This window comes from Vulpes vulpes, chromosome 6, assembly GCF_048418805.1.
Source record: "Vulpes vulpes isolate BD-2025 chromosome 6, VulVul3, whole genome shotgun sequence".
In the NCBI taxonomy this organism is placed as follows: domain Eukaryota; kingdom Metazoa; phylum Chordata; class Mammalia; order Carnivora; family Canidae; genus Vulpes; species Vulpes vulpes.
Window position 1 is genome coordinate 72,665,430 of NC_132785.1, and position 18,244 is coordinate 72,683,673.

The 18,244-nt window shown below is 38.7% G+C and overlaps 1 protein-coding gene across 6 annotated transcripts in view; it reads left to right on the forward strand.

Annotated features, from left to right (window-relative positions):
• Nucleotides 1-18,244, forward strand: part of AKAP6 (A-kinase anchoring protein 6) — a 571,491-nt gene that overhangs the window by 196,376 nt on the left and 356,871 nt on the right. For 2 of the 6 annotated variants that reach the window (XM_072761386.1, XM_026007685.2), the window contains one exon: nucleotides 10,485-10,842. In XM_072761386.1, coding sequence (XP_072617487.1) covers nucleotides 10,519-10,842 — 324 coding nt within the window. In that variant the 5' untranslated portion in view covers nucleotides 10,485-10,518. Of the gene's footprint in view, nucleotides 1-4,312; nucleotides 4,592-5,242; nucleotides 5,908-10,484; nucleotides 10,843-18,244 lie in introns of those variants that run through there. The other 4 variants (XM_072761389.1, XM_072761385.1, XM_072761387.1 and 1 more) reach the window with 4 other exon arrangements.

An 18,244-nucleotide genomic window follows, 5' to 3' on the forward strand; every position in this document is an offset into this window, starting at 1 on the left:
CAAATAAAGTACCTTAGTGTTTGTCTATTTGCATACACTTGGTGGGTCTTTTTAATCTAGAAACTCTTGTCTTTCTGTTTCTTAAAAGATTTCATTGATGATTTTATCCTTTCTCTTTCTTTTTGCATTCTGGAACTCCTGTTCTCTAAATGTTGGGTCTCCTAGATTGGTTACTAATTGTCTTACCTTTTCTTTCCTAATTTCTATTTATCTTTTTGCTTTACTTTGTGTGAGATTTTCTCAACTTTATTTTCAGCCATTGTATTGAGATTTCCCCTTATGCTGTCATGTTTTTATTTTTCCAAAGTTCTTTTTTGTTCCAAAAATATTTCTTTTAAAAATAACATTCTATTCTTGTTTTATGGTTACAGTATCTTATCTCTGATAATCTTTCTCTTTCAGTTAAGTCATCTCCCTGCATAACCTGTTTCCTCCAGGTTGAGGTTTTTTTGTTGCTTACTTTGGGCCTGTATCCATATTAAGGCTTTCTCTAAATCTGTGCTAATAATCCTTGAGTGCCTGATCATATTTAGGAGTAGGAGACCAGAATGCTGAATGAACTCTGCTCTGCATATATGGACAGGCCTATTGACTGTGAATGTCACTGTAGGGTGATCTGGATGTGCTAGTTTTATTATCTTGTCTTCTTGGACTGATCAGATCTCTTGGAGAGGGGATCTCTCATCTCTTGACTGGAGAGTAAAGACTTTGGAGAATCAAGTTGGGAGAGACTGGCAGGAAGGGAGAGATCAGCATGCAGATTGGTATGTTAACTCAGTCCACCATTTTCAAGGTACTTCTGTCTTCAACTTATCACTGTCCCCAAGTCCAGAGACCTTTTAATTGATCCTTTTTGGAGAATACAGTCTTCTGCCAGAATTGGGGGTAGGAGCAACCACCCAGCAACACAGAGTAAGGAAAGATTTAGAGTTCTAACTTATTTTTAAACATTGTTCAATCAGAGTTAGTCTCAATGTGTTATTGCCCCTTTACCCAGACAGAGTTAGGCCAAACTCAAGGTTAAGGGCGCAGTCCTCCAAGGCTGCCAAGTATGCCCCAGGCTTCTGATACCAGCTGCAAATTCAAGGGTCCTCAGTGTATCCTCACTTCAAACCAGATTATTATAAATTTGAGGGTCCTTATAGACTCCTTTGGATTTGCTAATTTGATCTATCAACTCACAGAACTCAGGAAAGCATTATACTTGTGATTATAGTTTTATTATAGTAACAGAATGCAAATCAGAACCAGCCAAAGGAGGAAACATATAGGGTGGAATCTGGGACTGAGAAGATTCCAACCACAAAGTATTCACATCCGTAGGGATATATTGCCCTCCTGTCATTGATATGTGACAATAATCATGGAGTATTGCCAACTTGGGAAGTTTGCTTGAGCTTCAATGTCTGTAGTTTTTCCTGGGGCTTCATTTCTTAGGTATGATTGATTAAATGATTGCCCTGGTGGTTGCCCAAAGTCCAAGCCCTCTAATTGCATGGTTGATTTTTCTGTCTGGCTAGCCTCATCTTGAGTCACCTTGTTAGAATAAACTCTCAGGGGTGGTCTGAGAGGCCCATAATAAATAACAAAAATACTCCTGACATTTGGACTATTCAAAGATATAGAGGTTATCTCCTAGGAATCAGGACAAAGGTCAGATTTTTCTTTTTGTAAAGTTCATTCTTGGCTCTACACTCTTCCATCTCCATTTCTAGAGGTACCTGATTCTATCAATTCTAAAATGCTTAAAGATTCTGAAGTAAAATTAGGTTGATTCTTTGTTCTCTGCTCTGCTGGTTTAGGATTTAGCTTTCTTTCTTTCCTTTTTTTTTTTTTTTTTTTTAAAGATGTTATTTATTCATTTGAGAGAGAGGGAACAGAAGCAGGGGAGGGGGAAGGGCAAGGGCAAAGGGAGAGGAAGAGGAGCAAAGTGGGGAGGAGGAGGAGGAGAGCGGGGAGCCTGACATGGGGCTCCATTCCAAGACCCTGAGATCAAGACCTGAGCTAAAGGCAGACACTTAACTCACTTGAGCCCCCCAGGCACCCCTGGATTTAGCTTTCTTGAGTCAGCTGAGGTATTTATCACTTGTTCATCTAATTTTCAGTTTCCAAAACTTTTTCCTCCCATTCTTGAGTGTTTAGATTAAAAAAAGAAAAAATCCTCTGCAGTTGTATTAGTGGGATTTCTAGAGAAAGCAAAATTAGATTCATATATTCAGTATGCTATCTCTACTCAAAAGTCACCCAGCACTCTCATTTTGTTTGTCAGTAGCAACTTCTTCTAGAATACCTATTAGCACCAGGTAAATAAACACTGAGTTGGCAAACAATTGTATATTGGTGCATTAAAACAGACCAATTAATTTAGGCTTCGGAATCTTTAGAAAAATAGGGCTTAGGGCTCATTTCCTTTCTACTTTACATAATGAAGTCACAAAAGATAAGTAGCCTCTTATCACTTATTGACTGAGGATGAAAATATAGGAATAGAAGAGAACCTTTTAACTTCAATGTTGTCTATTTTTACAATGTTTGAATTAATATATATTAGTTTTTAATTAATTTAAAAATAATTTTAGAACAGAAAGCAAAGTAACAATATTGCATTAAATAATCCCTAAAAATTTTCCATTTTAAATCTATGATACTAGGTTTAATGGAGAACTAAAAATGGAGAATTCTTTTATATTTAATGGAGTAGGAAGGACAGTGCACAGAACTCCTTTTATCACTCTGATCTAAACGTCAGATTTGTAGGCTCCCTGTCTCTCTCCCTCTCTCCCTCTCTCCGTTTTTTTTTTTTTTTTTTTTTTTTTTTGGACTAGAAAGAGGTTTTTAAGGTTACGTTTTATATTAATGAAATCTACTTGGAAAAGAGGATGTTGATGTTGATCCTCTCATAATGCTAATTTCTCATTTCATTTTCTTGGTAAGTAAGAGAACATGCATTGATTTCCATTTTAGAATACAACTGCAATCCAATTTCTCTTCTTTTACAGTCTTTTTAGAGTTTTTGCTCCATGTGGGATTCAGTCCAAACTCCTTGGTATGGAATGACCTTCTTAGCATTCTTAAATCCCCAACTTATCTTATAGCCTTATCTGTTCCTGTTCACCATCAAGCTCCCATTTCCCCTCAGTGCCGAATTATTTGCTGATTTTCCCAACTTCTTGGTGTTGAGATGTTCCCCCAGGCTTTGATTCTTTCCCCACTTCCTTTCTATCCTTGCTCATCTAAATCATACCTGTTTTTACAAGCCTATCTCAATGTTACCTTACCAGAAAATATTCCTCCTTATTTTTCCTCCAGTTGACCCCAATCCACTGGAGCCTCATGGGGCTTTTGTGGCTCACATCCTGCTTGTGTAATAGGTATCAGTGTGTGTGTGTGTGGGGGGGGGGCAGTGGAGGGAAGGAAATTGTCTCTATTATAATTTCCTTGAGGGCAAATATGTTGAGTCATATACACACATAATATCTTATATAAAATTGATTCTCAATAATGTCAGTTGATTTGAAATGAATCTTGTTTTCTTTGTGTTAATAGCATTGGCAAGAGCAACGATTGCATAGATTATGTATTAGAGTTTTAGAATCCATTTCTTCTCAAGCTGTTTTCTTGAACAACAGAAAGGTAGCTGCCCAATACTTAAAGATGATTATTAGCAACTTGGGATGGGAATAAGAAATATGAACACTCATCATTGAATCCAGGTCACACTCTCATGACCATGAGCACCATTTGCAGCTAACTAGTTGATGCAGCCAAATGATCTGAGTGACAGGAACCAACTGCTGTGGTGGGGAAAAGAAAACCCAGAAGGTATGATGACTAGGCCTGTCAATCTGAGTGTCCATCCACAGGAGAAGAATTTGAATAATCTGGGGTGGGGGTGGGGTAAAGGGAAGGAAGAGAAGCCCAGGATGGAAGATGATGGATGAAGTATGTTATGGCTGTCGGAAAACCCTATGCTCTGGGTGAGGGAGTTAGTGGTGATTGAAGGGAGACTGGGAGAGGTCTTTGTGGGATTAGCAGGGTATAATCAACCATCTGCCTGAGGACACAGCCATTCACAAAGGACATATTAAAGGGGAAAAAAGAGAGGAAACATCAGTGATAACACCAAGGAAATCTTTTTAATTGCAGAAATCTGTCAGAGCTCCACTATTTAGATGTCGGCCCTCCCCCTCCTCCCTTTCACTTGAAGTCCTATTCACGGATATCTGCTTGCAGGCTGTGTCGTGGCAGGAAGATTAGAAAGTGAGACTAATCTGGGGTTATGGCAGTGATCTCACTAAACCTTTTTACTCCAGGTGAATGCTGGACGACTTGGAGCCAGAAGGAGAGAGCTGAGGAGAAAGAGGAGACAATGATTATGGAAACTTCCTTAGGAGCATCTTACAAAAACCACTCTCTATTTTCCCCCCAAGTAAAAATCTAACTTAACACTTGTTAGGAACTCTTGGGCTCCCCTCTTTAAGAGCTTAGAGCCATTTAAAGCTTCCCAACATCTGACCTCACAAGAGGCCAGGGAAATACACAGGCAGCAAGATTTAAAACCAGAGGATGAATTGGAGCCTCAACCATCTAGGTAGGCTGTGAGATTTAATTCAGCAATTTATTAATCTTGTTTTTGTGGGTTTTTTTCACAGAGCCTGCTTCTAGAATGTTGGCATCAGATTCAGGGTACACCTCTTAACTTTGTTTATTTTTTCCTTAATGCAATCAAACCATGAGGACTAATCTTAGACACAAATGAAAACATTCCAGTCAACCTTTTTTTCCTTTCAAAATTCATTGTCTTTATGAATAAGTTATGTGGAGAATGATTATGAGAATATAAAAGAAATGAAATGAAGATGGAGGGAAAAAGGACATGTTAGTGATTCCTAACATTTTCTCTATCTCAGTTTTGTAACATGTGCTTTGTAGCAAGCAGATCTGTTAATTTGGCTAGAATTGTGCTTTGGTCTCTTGTTTTTTTTAGGGAGTAAGCAGAGCACAGAAAGATTGAGAGGAAGTATTTGGGTTTGGGGTTTATTTCATAGATAGTAAGCTGCCTCTCAAACTTGGAAATGATGTTCTTACTTGGAAAGAACAGTTTCTTCCTAAGAAAAGAGAGGGAACTTGAACCTATTTCCTTCAGATTGGCCTTGTCAGCTGGTTATGTTAATGTAGTCCTATTTATTTATAAATTTATTAATTTCTTCTGCTTTAGGATTGCTCAGTTTTTAAAATACACAGTTCTTTTGAACTGTGACTGGATGTGCTCTGTCTACCCAGACAATCTTTTCCATAGTGATCCTTGTTTTGGCAACTGTCTCCTCTTTCTCTGTGCACTTATCACTACTTGTTTGCAAAAGACCTAACTATAACTGCACAGGCCTGGAGCTTATACATTAGCTTCCAAATAGGGACAGTGGAGTAGCCTTCTCTTCGGAAGAGATTTAGGCTACAAAGGGCATATGAAGTCTGTGCTCCACAGACTCACAGTGCCCTGCTGGCATGGAGCAGCCCTGACACCAGCTTTTATCTTATTTGGCCACAGGAAGAGAACCCAAGGGGGGTGGAAAAGGAGGAGCCAGACGCTTAATCCTGAAGGAACTTTAGGGACAAAGCATTTACAGTGAGTACATTTGGCAGATTTCTGGCTTTTCTATTCTTTTATTTAAGAGAGAAAATTACAAGAGAAGAGAGAAAGAGGTGGGCAGCTTTGATGGCTGTGTAGTTGCATTTTTTTTTTTTTTTTTTTTTTTTTTTTGTCTCCTAGCTTGGTAGAAGAACACTCTCTGATTTAAATCTGTCTTATTCAAGCCAAATACCTTCTGCTAAGGTCAGGTTTCAACTAAAGACTTGTGGACCATCAGGAAGATAGCAGAACCAATCTTTGTTAGTAAGCAATTCATGGTATGTTTCTTCTGTTTCTGTAGAATGATAAATAGAGTCTGGTGGGAAAAGCCCTCCCACAAATTAAAAAAAAAACAAAACTTTAAAATCTTTACTGCTTGCAGGGTTTTGTACTTTAAATGTTGAATCTTCTTTGGATTTGTGGAAAGGAAAGGATTTGATTTATGTTATTTTTAACAGCAGCTGGGATAAAGGTGGTATTATCTCTAATGCTGGAAAGGTGGCCACAGATAAGCATTTGATGGGGGAGGGAGGAGGGGAGGACACTGGTTTCCAAAAAGCTGGTTGATTACTTCTATCGCATACTTTTGGATCCCGAGTAAGTGGGTGGGCACCTGTACACATTGGGGTCATTGCTTTCATTTGCATCATCAGAGTTGTCTGCTGGCTGTAAAAGAAAATTTCTCTGTGGCTGGAAAGGAATCTTTTCACAAGACGCCTTATAAAGAAGAATGCAAAACTTATAGCATTTAGAAGAATATATAATAGACTTGTGTCAAATTTCCTTTATTTGCATTCAAATGGAGCAATTAATTTGATGGGAAAGCAAACGGAAGTAGTCATGATAGGGGCAGGAAAATATACACAAAGATTGTTACTATAGGTCTCTAAAATGTGAAGCAGTTTTCCTTTAAGTTCTAAATTTATCTTTGACATCAGATGTAATTTTGTGATCATCAAAACTAGAGATTGGTTATCCATGGGTGATACATTAAGTGAATTATCAGAATTGGAAATTAAATGTTTATAGTAATTACTTTCCATGAAAATGGATAATTAACCAATTTTATGCCTCTTCCCAGGCTTGCTATGCTATTATGACACATAAGATATTTTTTTCCCAATGGCAAAGGTGTATGAGGGAAAATAGAAATTGAAATAAAACTTGAGTAGAGCACTACTTTGCTTTACTTCTCTGAGATATGTAAATTCTCTTGTTTATAGTTTCATCAGTTAAATATGGAAACATCACATCCAGGTTGAAATTTTATACATGCAGAAAAATTTTCCTCTGCAGCTTGAATGTAAGTTTTCCTTACTCATGTGTGATGAACACTAGCTACATTTTTATTTAATGCTTTTATTTTCTTCTGTGTGTCCTCTACATACATAACCTCAACATCTCTCTTGTCTTTAATTTCAAACTCTAAGGGGAAAGAATCTGCTGTGTTTGTTTCTCTGGGAGGAATTAGCAACGTATAATGTGTAAATAGTGATTTACAAAAGGCATTTGCATGGTAATACTTTATTTCGTTCCATTAAGTAGGACAAATCTATTAATAGTGTTTATGTACTTTGGTAAAACGGAGGGCCAGCACTCAATGTCTACACAGTTCTCAGTATAGGCGGGATGCTTCCAATGGCTTTGAAGTCTCTGGATAAATAACACTAGGTAATCACAGATCCTTATAGTCAGATGGGATCTCACTCATCATCTAGTCCAGTTTTGTCATTTTACATATGGAGAAACTGAGACTCAGAAATCTGGAGCCACTTGCCCCACACAAAACTGTATTGTGCCTGCTTTGTGCACAGCCTGATGGTATATATGGAAATGGTGTATGGTGGGACAAAAATTGCTTTGAGCCAGTTTTTTAGTATGTTCTTTAGTTTACAGTAGGATGTATATTCCAGCGAAGGTCCTGTGTTGATTTAGAAGTTTCAGAGAAAACACAATGATGGAGCATCATTGTTCAGTTGTGCAGGGTGCTGAGGAGGGATCTGGGGTCAGGTATCTGAGTGGGTATTGTGGGTGTGGCTGAAACCATTCATTGTCCACTACCCTGGTATTTAGTTTTCTGATTTGGGTGAATCTGGTTTCTTAGAAGAAGTAGCCACTGTGACACCAGTGTCTTCTTCATTTATCACCAGTTCTGTAACCTTCCATTGGAAACCTTTACTTTTGTGTATCACATTCCTTCTCTGGGATTGTGATTCTAAATAGATCCCCCAGAGGGCAGTGATTAAAAATTTAAAAGTGCTCTGGGAAATCAGAACCAGAGCCTATCTGAGCCCGGGGTGTGAATAAGTAGTATGGTAGGTCACTCTTCCTGGAATTTTATCACTCCTGGAGTTTTGATATCTCTTAATTGTTTTTTTTTTTTTTATAGGCAAGTCTAGTATTATTTTTAAAAAATGTATGCAAGGATGGTTTAAAATGTGGGGTATGGATTCCTCCCTCTTGCAATCAAATTGAGAAAGCTGTTGAATTGAAGCCTGAAACTGTTCTCTAAGTCAGGTACCAAAGTGATAAACCTACTTTATAACATAATACTTTATTTTTGAAAAGACTTTGCTTTCAAAAATTCATCCATAAACCTGCTAATCATTTCATTTAAAAATTAAATGTACACTGCAGCATTGGAAGGCTTCTGAAATAATATGTCATAATAATAATTTATTCTTAAGTCTTTCGCCAGTTCAGTAAGTCTTAATTCTCTGTGCCCATTTCTGTATGGAAAGTTACATGTTCCTGGTAAAATTGGGAGCTTCCTTCCACCTCTATTTTTGTACATAAAATAATTTTGGTGTTGTTACTAAGTGAATATTAAGAATCTTCTTTAGATTCTTATTTAGATTCTGTATTTCTTTAATACAGGCTATTTTCTGACAATCACATTTAATTTCACATTTTGGTCAGCCACCTTTAATCTTTGGGGAAAGGAGCCAGAATACGTAGAACCAGAAAAAGTCTAATAAAAGAAACCCATTACCTTCGGTAGAAGAATCTGCTCTTGAAACTAAAAATAATGTCTATGTAAAATGTTTAAAGAACAAGACCCTAAAAGTTGTTATTTTATATGAGACTGGGTCTAATATAAAAAGTAATTATGTAGCTTAGATCATTACATTAGTAAATGAGCTTATTCTTTTTTTTTTTTTTAAGATTTTATTTATTCATTCATGAGAGATGCAGAGAGAGAGGCAGAGACACAGGCAGAGGAAGAAGCAGGCTCCATCTAGGGAGCCTGATGTGGGACTTGATTCCAGGACTCCGGGATCACGACCTGAGCCAAAAGCAGATGCTCAGCTGCTGAGCCACCCATGCATCCCAAATAAGCTTATTCTTAAGCTTATCAACTTTATCATGACTTACACTTATTTTCCTTTTTAAAAAGATTTCATTTATTTGAGGGAGAGACAGAGATAGCAACAGAGAGCACAAGCATGGGGGAGAGGGAGAAGCAGGCAACCTGCTTAGCAGGAAGTCCCATGTAGGACTCAATCCCAGGACACTGAGATCATGACCTGAGCAGAAGGCATATGCTTAACTAGCTGAGTCACCCAGGCGCCCCTATACTTGTGTTATTTTAAACATATTTAATTAACATTTTATTTTATTTATTTGTAATTTTTAAAAAAGATTTTATTTACTTATTTGAGAGAAAGAGAGAGTGAGAGAAACAGCACAAGTGGGGGAGGGGCAGAAGGAAAAGGAGAAGCAGACCCCCACTGAGCAGGTTGCTGAGGGATCATGACCTGAACTGAAGGCAGCCCCTTCCTTAACCCACTGAGCTATCCAGGCACCCCTTAATTAACATTTTAACATTATATGTTTAAGACCAAATTATTACTCTTGAGATTCCAGAGGCCCCTAAAAATTTCAACATAACCAAATATTAATGTAATTTAAGTTGATAGTTATTAATATTAATAATATTAATTAAATATACTGTATATACTAATCCATGATTTATACTTTCTGGCAAAGTATAGGTTTGGAATTACTACTACATGATGTCTATTTATCTAACATATTATAGAAAGGAGCAACCTCTCTTGAATTCAGCATGGTGTTCCCGTTAATTAGAACATGTTCCCCCTCTGCTTAGCCCATAGATTGAATGTATTGGTTGTAATAGCCAAAATGATGCTTAGGTGCTTGTAGTAGAAAAGCCCTAAATGCTAGTGCCTAAAACCAGATAGTTTTTTTCTCAGTAAAAGAAGTTCAGGGCAATAGTCTAGGACTGATACAGTAGCTCCTTGTTATCATGTGGGATTCATGTTCTGACCACCCTGCTCTACCATCTTCTACTGGCATACCCAAAAGCATCTCCTGGTCTGAGAAAACAACTGGAACTCTAGCTGTAAAGTCCACATTACAGGCTAGAAGAAGGGGGAAACACAGAGGGGCAGAAAGAAGGCCTCTCCTTAATTAAATCAGCTCCCTTTACACAGCTCTCCCAAACATTCTGTACAATTCCACTTACATCTCATTGGTCAGAACTTAGTCACATGGCCATACCTAGCTGCCATGGAGATAGGAAATGTAGTTTTAAATTCTTGGCAGAAATATGCACAGCTGAAAATCAGGATCTTATTAGTAAAGAATGAGGAGAGAGTGGATGCTGGGGTAGGCAGTACCATATGGTTTTGTGTCCCTATTATATGCTGGGTCTTGGGGCTACTACATAGAAACTCACAACACCTCCTTCTGTTTTTGCCATGGGCTTTGGTTTCTTAATTTAGAAATCTGGCTTAATTTAGAAATCCTGTTTCTTCTGTGAAGTATCATTTCTTTATTTGGCAATCTTGTCTGACTCTTTCCTGCTTTCTTCTTTCCTCTTGCCTTTCAGCTGTTTTGGAAAGAAGTAAGGTTTAGACTTCTCAATGTTAACCATGAGCGTGACACTTTCCCCGCTGAGGTCACAGGACCTGGATCCCATGGCTACTGATGCTTCACCCATGGCCATCAACTTGACGCCCACTGTGGAGCAGGGTGAGGGAGAAGAGGCAATGAAGGATATGGATTCTGACCAGCAGTATGAAAAGCCACCCCCATTGCACACAGGGGCTGACTGGAAGATTGTCCTCCACTTACCTGAAATTGAGACCTGGCTCCGGATGACCTCAGAGAGGGTCCGGGACCTAACCTATTCAGTCCAGCAGGACTCAGACAGCAAGCATGTGGATGTGCACCTAGTTCAACTAAAGGTAAGGAAGGTCTCTGGACTTAGGTCCATTCTAGACAGAAGTCTGAGAAAGGTTATAGCACCTGGAGCCTGAGTTCTGTACCTTGTAATGAGGAAACAACCAGGAAGAAAAACAGAATAGCAGGTTTGATCCGCAGGGGCAGATTTCATTCTTTCCTGATTTTACTTCATGGATTGATTATCTGGAATCAAACTGATCTTAGGATACAATGTGGAGAAGTGAGGAAAGAGAAGGGCATTTTGGTATAGTGTCATAGAAATTAGTTATGAAATAAAAATATTATAAAGAGGTTTTGTAAAAAGACTCTCACAGGTAAAATATCATACTGAGCTGTGATTGTGAGTATAGTATATGATTATTACCTTCTGTTGCAGTTGATGCTGTCTTTGTGGCATAGAATAGATTCTGGCATGATGGGAATGGGTGATGTTCTTTTAAAATGAGTCCTTTCATCCAGGTACAATGCACCATGTGGAACAAGGGTGCTTTTATAACAACTCATTCAAAGTTCAGATGTAAAAACAACAACAAAAAAATCTGTGGCTTCTAGAGCCCTTGAAAAGCTGACTTTATTATTAATGAAATGGAGGTTCTAGTAAAGAACGCTACTGCTAATGGAGATTTTGGCCTAGGGACACCAAGGTACAGTGAATCTTGTCCTGTCATAGCCACTTCTCTCTTCCAGGTCCCTGAGGCAAACACGCACTCAGGTTAATGACCAGCAATGCAAGGCAGATTTACAATCAGGGCATTGGCCCCAAACTCTGATGTAAATTTCTAGTTAGATGTGATCCTAAGGAAAATTCGTTTACCTAAGCTCATTCATTCTAAACTATCTGAAACCAAAGACCAAACAGATTCTTGGATCTTAACACTTAAATGGTTTATAGTCTGCAGCCGTTAGTGTGAGAAGAGATAGACAGTTAAGGTAACAACAGGACATGTGCCCCAAAGCCTAGAGCACAGCCTACTCAGACTTCTCAGGCTGATTTGGCAGATCGTGAGCCTAGCTGCCGCATTTGAGAGATTGTCCAAGAGAGGGAAAGAAAGAGTTGGGTGGGGAGAGAGAGAAAATGTTTAAAAACCAGAATGGCTGGGCTTCTCCCAGGTGGAACAGGCCTAAGTGGTCTTCTTTCCATGGGATCTTGAGAAGGAAAAAGTGCAAAAAGGTTATAGAGACATGACTAGGAACCAACTTCAATGCAAGCCGGCCTGTTTCCCCACTGTGGCAACAAGGAATAATGTGTCTCAGTCCTTGAAATAGGGTTCCTTTAATCAAAGGAGCAGCTCTCCCACTCCTAGAGGCAGGAGTGAAATGCAAGTCAGAGGCTCCACCCACCCCCCTCCTTTGTTCCCCTTCTGTTGTACTTACATGTGGCTCCCATAAGTAAATGCAGGGTTTGCAGTTGTAAGGAAAGTTAACTGTTGCTCCCCCAAATCTTCAGATTTACACAGAGAAAATGGTAAAAGATTAAAGAAAATGGCAGGGGTGGAAGGCAGAAATGGAAATATCTTGAGAAGACTCCACTAAAAATGCTGCAGAGGGCTTGTAAAAACATTACAGTGTCTGTTAACTTCATTTAACATGTATTACATCAGTAATACATGCAAATTTAAATTTCAGACAGGAATGTAAAGTTTTTATATGATCAACCAGGGTTATGGTTAGTGTTTAAGAAATCACCTCTAGGGTGATTTGCTTGTCTTTTTCTCCTTGGAACTGTCTGTCACCTTCTCATCTTAGTCCAAAGGCATCTCACACCTGCCTACATCCTGCTCTGCTCCACAGTAAGGTCTGTCTCCTCTGCTGAAAGAGGAGCCTCAGAAGGGTAGGAATTCAACAAAGTAATCACGCAGTAATCAGTGACTGTTAAGGGATGAATTGAAATTGTTTTATGTTCATTTGATTTTAGGGATTCTATCATTACTTTTTTTGCAACTTCTTTCATCAAGGAACTTAACCAACATTTTCTATTATGTTCTCAGATATTTTGTAATAGAAGAGCCCTTCCACATTGAGCCCAAAGTCAACGAACTCTGGTCCGTGAACTGAAGCTTAATCTCCACAAGGATTTAGTTTTGGTCTCCTTATCTGCTTTGTTAAATTTCCCCCTTTTTTGCATAATATTTCTTTATTTCATCAAGCACCTTCAAGCATTTAAACAATTTTTAAATACATTTCAGTTTCTTAGATTTCCATATTGATCCACAGAACAAAGGGGGAACTTGGGCATAATGTTTTATATGTGAAAACACAAGGAAACAACCTTATAGAAGCTGCTCTCAATTAAGGGGTGTGGCAAAACAGAGGAGCAGGCCCAGCCTGGGCAAGGCCAGCCTTCTGCTATGGGGCATCTCACTTTGGCAACTACTACCTTGGTGAATAACTCAGTTTATTAATTTACCATGAAAAATAACCATCACAGGGATCCCTTTAAGGACCATCAAGACACATATGATTTCTAAATTTATATATCTATCCTAATGTTCTCCCAGGAACCCCACCTATCTACCTGACATCTCTAATGTGTCTTTAAGTGAGCATCTCAAACCAGATATGTCCATTGAAAAGCTCTTAATCCCTCCTACCCCCATATCTTTTTAATTTCAGTGGAAGGCACCACACTTTGCCAACCCCAAGTATGGCTCCCCATTCCATACATATGTCTATCCAGAAGTCCTATGGCTCCATCTCCAAAATGTAACCTAAAGCCATTAACTTCTCCCTAACACTGCTGCTGTCACCCTAGACAGGCCGTAAGACTGCTTGCCTGGGTTACTTTTAGAGCTTCCTCTACCACCCTGCAGTTTATTCTCCACACAGTAGCCAATGGAATCTTTTAAAAATGTAAATCAGGTCATGTTACTCCCTTGCTTCCTATTGGCCATAATAAACCCAAATCTCTTCCTGTGGCTCTGCACCTGGTTTGGTTCTCTGGCCACATCTCTTGTTATTTTCTTCTTGTTCATAAAAGCTCCAGACACATTGGAAGTTCCAAAGGGATGTTAGGCTAGTTTGCCTCAGGGCTTTTCTTGTTCCCTCTGCCTAAAAATTTTCTTCCTCTGTCTTTGCCTGGCAGAGTCTGGATCCTCATCAAGCAGTCAGGCAGAGGGATAGTTAAGTTCTAACATCTGGAGGTGCAAGCCTAGGAGAGAGTTGGGCAGGAGTTGGAATGGTGGGGCCTGTTCTGTTTGGTAAAGGGCAAGCACACAAAAAAGGAGTTACCCTCACTTAACTTGACTTTTGCCTCATACTCCCTTTCATATTGTTCGATTTATGTCTTGTCATCATGGTCTTCTCTATCATCGCGTGGACGTCTAACTTAAAAAATCGGTTCAAAAGTGCTTTTGGAGAATACTCACGATAGGCTCAGCCTCTGGTTTTGTTTGCTTGTTTGTTTTGTTTTTTAGATCCAACATGTAAATGAAATTATACGGTATTTGTCTTTCTTTGTCTGACTTATTTCACTTAGCGTAGTGTCTTCTGGGTCCATTCACGTTGTCACAAACTGCAAGATTTCATTCTTTTTTATGTCCGAGTCATATTCCATTGTGTATATATACCACATGTCCTTTATCCATTCATCTATGGATGGGTACTTGGATTGCTTCTGTATCTTGGCTATTGTAAATAATGCTGCATCAACATAGGGAGCCATATATATATATATATATATATATTTAGATTATTATTATTTGTATTTAGTTATATGTTCTTTATTTATTTTGGATATTAACCCCTTATCAGATAAATCATTTATAAATACCTTCTCCTGTTCAATAGGTTGCTTTTTTGTTTTATTGATGGTTTTCTTTGCTGTGCTAAAGCTTTTTATTTTGGTATACTCCAAATACTTTAATTTTGCTTTTGTTTTCCATGTCTGAGGAGATATATCCATAAATATGTTGCTAAGACTGATGTGAAGAGATTACTGCCTATGTTTCTTTTTAGAAGTTTTATGGTTTCAAGTCCCCATTCAGGTCATTAATGCATTTTGAGTTTATTTTTTGTATGGTATAAGAAAGTGGTCCAGTTTTATCCTTTTGCATCCACTTTTCCCAACATCATTTATTGAAGAGACTGTCTTTTCCCCACTGCATAATCTTGTCTCCTTAGTTGTAGACTAATTGACCATATAAGCCTGAGTATATTTCTGGACTCTCTAGTATGTTATATTTACCTATTTGTCTGTTTTTGTGCCAGAACCATACTGTTTTGATTCCCATAGCTTTGTGGTATGTCCTGAAGTCTGGCACTGTGATACCACCAACTATATTCTTCTTTTTCAAGATATATTTGGCTATTTGGGATCTTCTGTGGTTCCATCCAAATTTTAGGATTATTTGTTCTAGTTCTATTAAAAACACTATTTTGATAAGGATTGTATTGAATCTATAGATTCCTTTAGGTAATAGGCACATTTTAACATTAATTATACTAAATGGCACTTTCTCAAAGAAACTATTCCTGATCCCTGTTCTTGAAACACCCATCCCCTTTCCCACAATTATCTAGTCCATTATTTAGCTTATTTATTTACTTATTTAGCAATGGTTCTTATCACTAGCTACAATTATTTATTTGTTTGCTTGTTTGTGTTAGCCCCATTGACCTCAAATGTCTAATTCTCTGCTCTATCCCTTTTGCCTAGGACAAGAACCAGGCACTTGACAGGGGCTCAGATTTGTAGTGGAGTCCAAGTCTGTATGGTCAATACCTTCTCTGCCCCTAGATAGGCTTATACTGGAAGTCACATAAAGAAGGCTGCTTGATGGGGAGTGAATTAGGACAGAGGCAGTGGATGAATCAAGGCCCAAGTACATTTGGGCTGTTATTTTCTCATCAGGGAGATTCTGAACAGCTCAGAAATCTTGGATATCTTGCCAAAGAGAGTCTGGTTGGGAGAGCCTAGGTGGCTTCTTTCTGTAAGTGGCTGTGCCTGGTCCTCCTCCTCCTCCTCCAGACTTTTCTGTCTGACTGCCTTCTTTGGTAATGATTTTGGCCAAAAAGCATATGCTCTGGTCTTTTAGACCCAAAGTTACTCCTTTTCTTTAAAGGTAATTTTGCTTATCTTCTGGTCATTAGGTTGATCTTAAAGTGTATTCGTCAGAGACTATACTTACTGACCTTATTTCCAAGTTCTTAGGGGAAGTTTTATTGTAACCCCCAGGATGAATTACAAAGCACTATTATAAAGTTCCCAAGTTGGGTGGTAGGGAAGTGATTGTTCTAGAGAGTGAATAAAAACATTTAACGTTAAGATTAAAATACGGAAACGATATAATATACTATGTAGTTTTCCCATTTTTTATGCTAAAAATGTAATCCACATACTTTACTTCTTTGTTTCCAGATATTCTTTAGTAAGAACCATGGGAAGCCAGCTTAACTATTTTTAGAAACTCTCTCTCTCCTCTTTTGGATTCAGAGGCTGCACTGTGTACGAAAACCAGACTGAGAACCTTATAAGATTTTGGCTTTAACTGAGACTCTCATCTGGATGAATGTATTTGGATGCTAACTAGGCAAATTCAGCACCTCTGCTTCCTGATTAACAGTCTTCTTAGATAGAATATTATTTGTATTCCTGGCAACATGACAGGGAAGAGGCAAGGCTTAGACTAGCTAGCATAAACTAAATTATATGGCTGCATGACAAATAGAAGTTTTGACGTGACTTAGCTGGAATCAGCTCCCCAAGTAACCCACTGTAGATAAATTGTACTCCGAGCCACCTCCAGATGACGTTTGTGTCTGTTTCTTCGATTTGGGCCTGATTCTCAAAGTTAGAACATTAAACAGAGACTCTGGTTACAAGATGTTCTGACTGGATTGTATCCAGACAGAGATGTGCCTGACATCTGGAGTGGATCCAGATACCCAGGGACTCACATGGGGTCTGGAAGTCTTGCTGGAAAAAAGGCTTGAGTCCTCTCTATAGCTGAGGTTGGCATAACAGATGGGCCTGATGGATGGAAAGTGTTGGGAGTCCTGGGATGACAGAGCTCTTGGGAGAGAATTCACCCTCATCATGGGGCAAGGAGTCTGTCTTAGTGCAGAAGGGACTATGAGGAGGGCAATGGTAGTTTGTGGTAAGGTGTGTTTCTGGTCCTGGAACCCATCCTGAGCAGCCAGCCAGGCAGCGTGGGGACCCAGTGAAGCAAGGAGCTTGTGGGTGTGACTTGGAGGACTTGTGTCTCTACTGATGCTCTACCTAGAGTCCTTCCCTTACACTTGTGCAGCAGGGGTAGAGGGGAGAGTGTTCTCTTTCTTCCCCTGCTGGAGCATAACTAGCTGAGCTCTTCTTGAGGTGGCAGAGGGACAGCAAAGTGGCAGCTGTGCAGTGTAGGCTCCTCTGGCTATGGCCATGAGCAACAGCCAGGGTCGATTCTTGGGCCATCTAAAACACGCCCTAGGAGTCTCAAAATCTCTTGCTAAAGGGGACTCTGAATGAAACTAAAATTCTGACATCGGAAGTTTGGAGCTTAGTGGATTCTGGTATTAATGTTAATATTATCAAGTGTTAAAGCCTAAAACATTCAATTTTACCATTTTGGGGCAATTTCTGATTTCTGACACATCTTAAGTTAAAGTTAAGTAAGCATCAATTTGAGATTGAAGACCAAATAGCTTTGTTTTGGGGGAAGCGTAGATATTTTATTCTTTTGCCATTTAGACTGCCAATTTCCAAGAAGTAGGTCTCAATTCATTAGTGTGTTGTGGAATCAATTTAATGAATTACAGAGTTAAAGCAGTGACATAGAATTACTTGAAGTAAGGATAAATATGATTTTGTGAAACTTGATTAGTTATATACATATTATATATATATATATATATATATATATATATATATATATATATATATATTTATATCTATATATTGAGTCTTGGTGTAAACCTATGTCTTTTACTGAGTCAAAGCCAGGACAGTTTGATAGTTACTGCTTTAGACCTCTTTCAACTTTTCTTTTTCTTTTTTTTTTTTTTTTCTGTCAACTTTTCTCAATGTCTTTAATATATACTTTAATTTTGGAACATATCATGCAAGTAAATGTAACCTGGTGCTAATTTTTCCAACACCATTGTTTTTTGTACTTATTTGGGAACAGAACTCACATGAAATGCTCATTAAATTGGCAACACCAAAAGCATATTCCAAACCTCAGGAAACTGGAAAATAAAGCTAAGTTTTCTTTTCTTTTTTTTTAAAAAAGATTCTATTTATTCATTCATGAGAGACACAAAGAGAGAAGCAGAGACACAGGCAGAGGCAGAAGCAGGCTCCATGCAGGGAGCCCGATGTGGGACTCGATCCCGGGACCCCAGGATCATGCCCTGGGCTGAAGGCAAGCGCTAAATCGCCGAGCCACCCAGGGATCCCCTGAAAGCTAAGTTTTC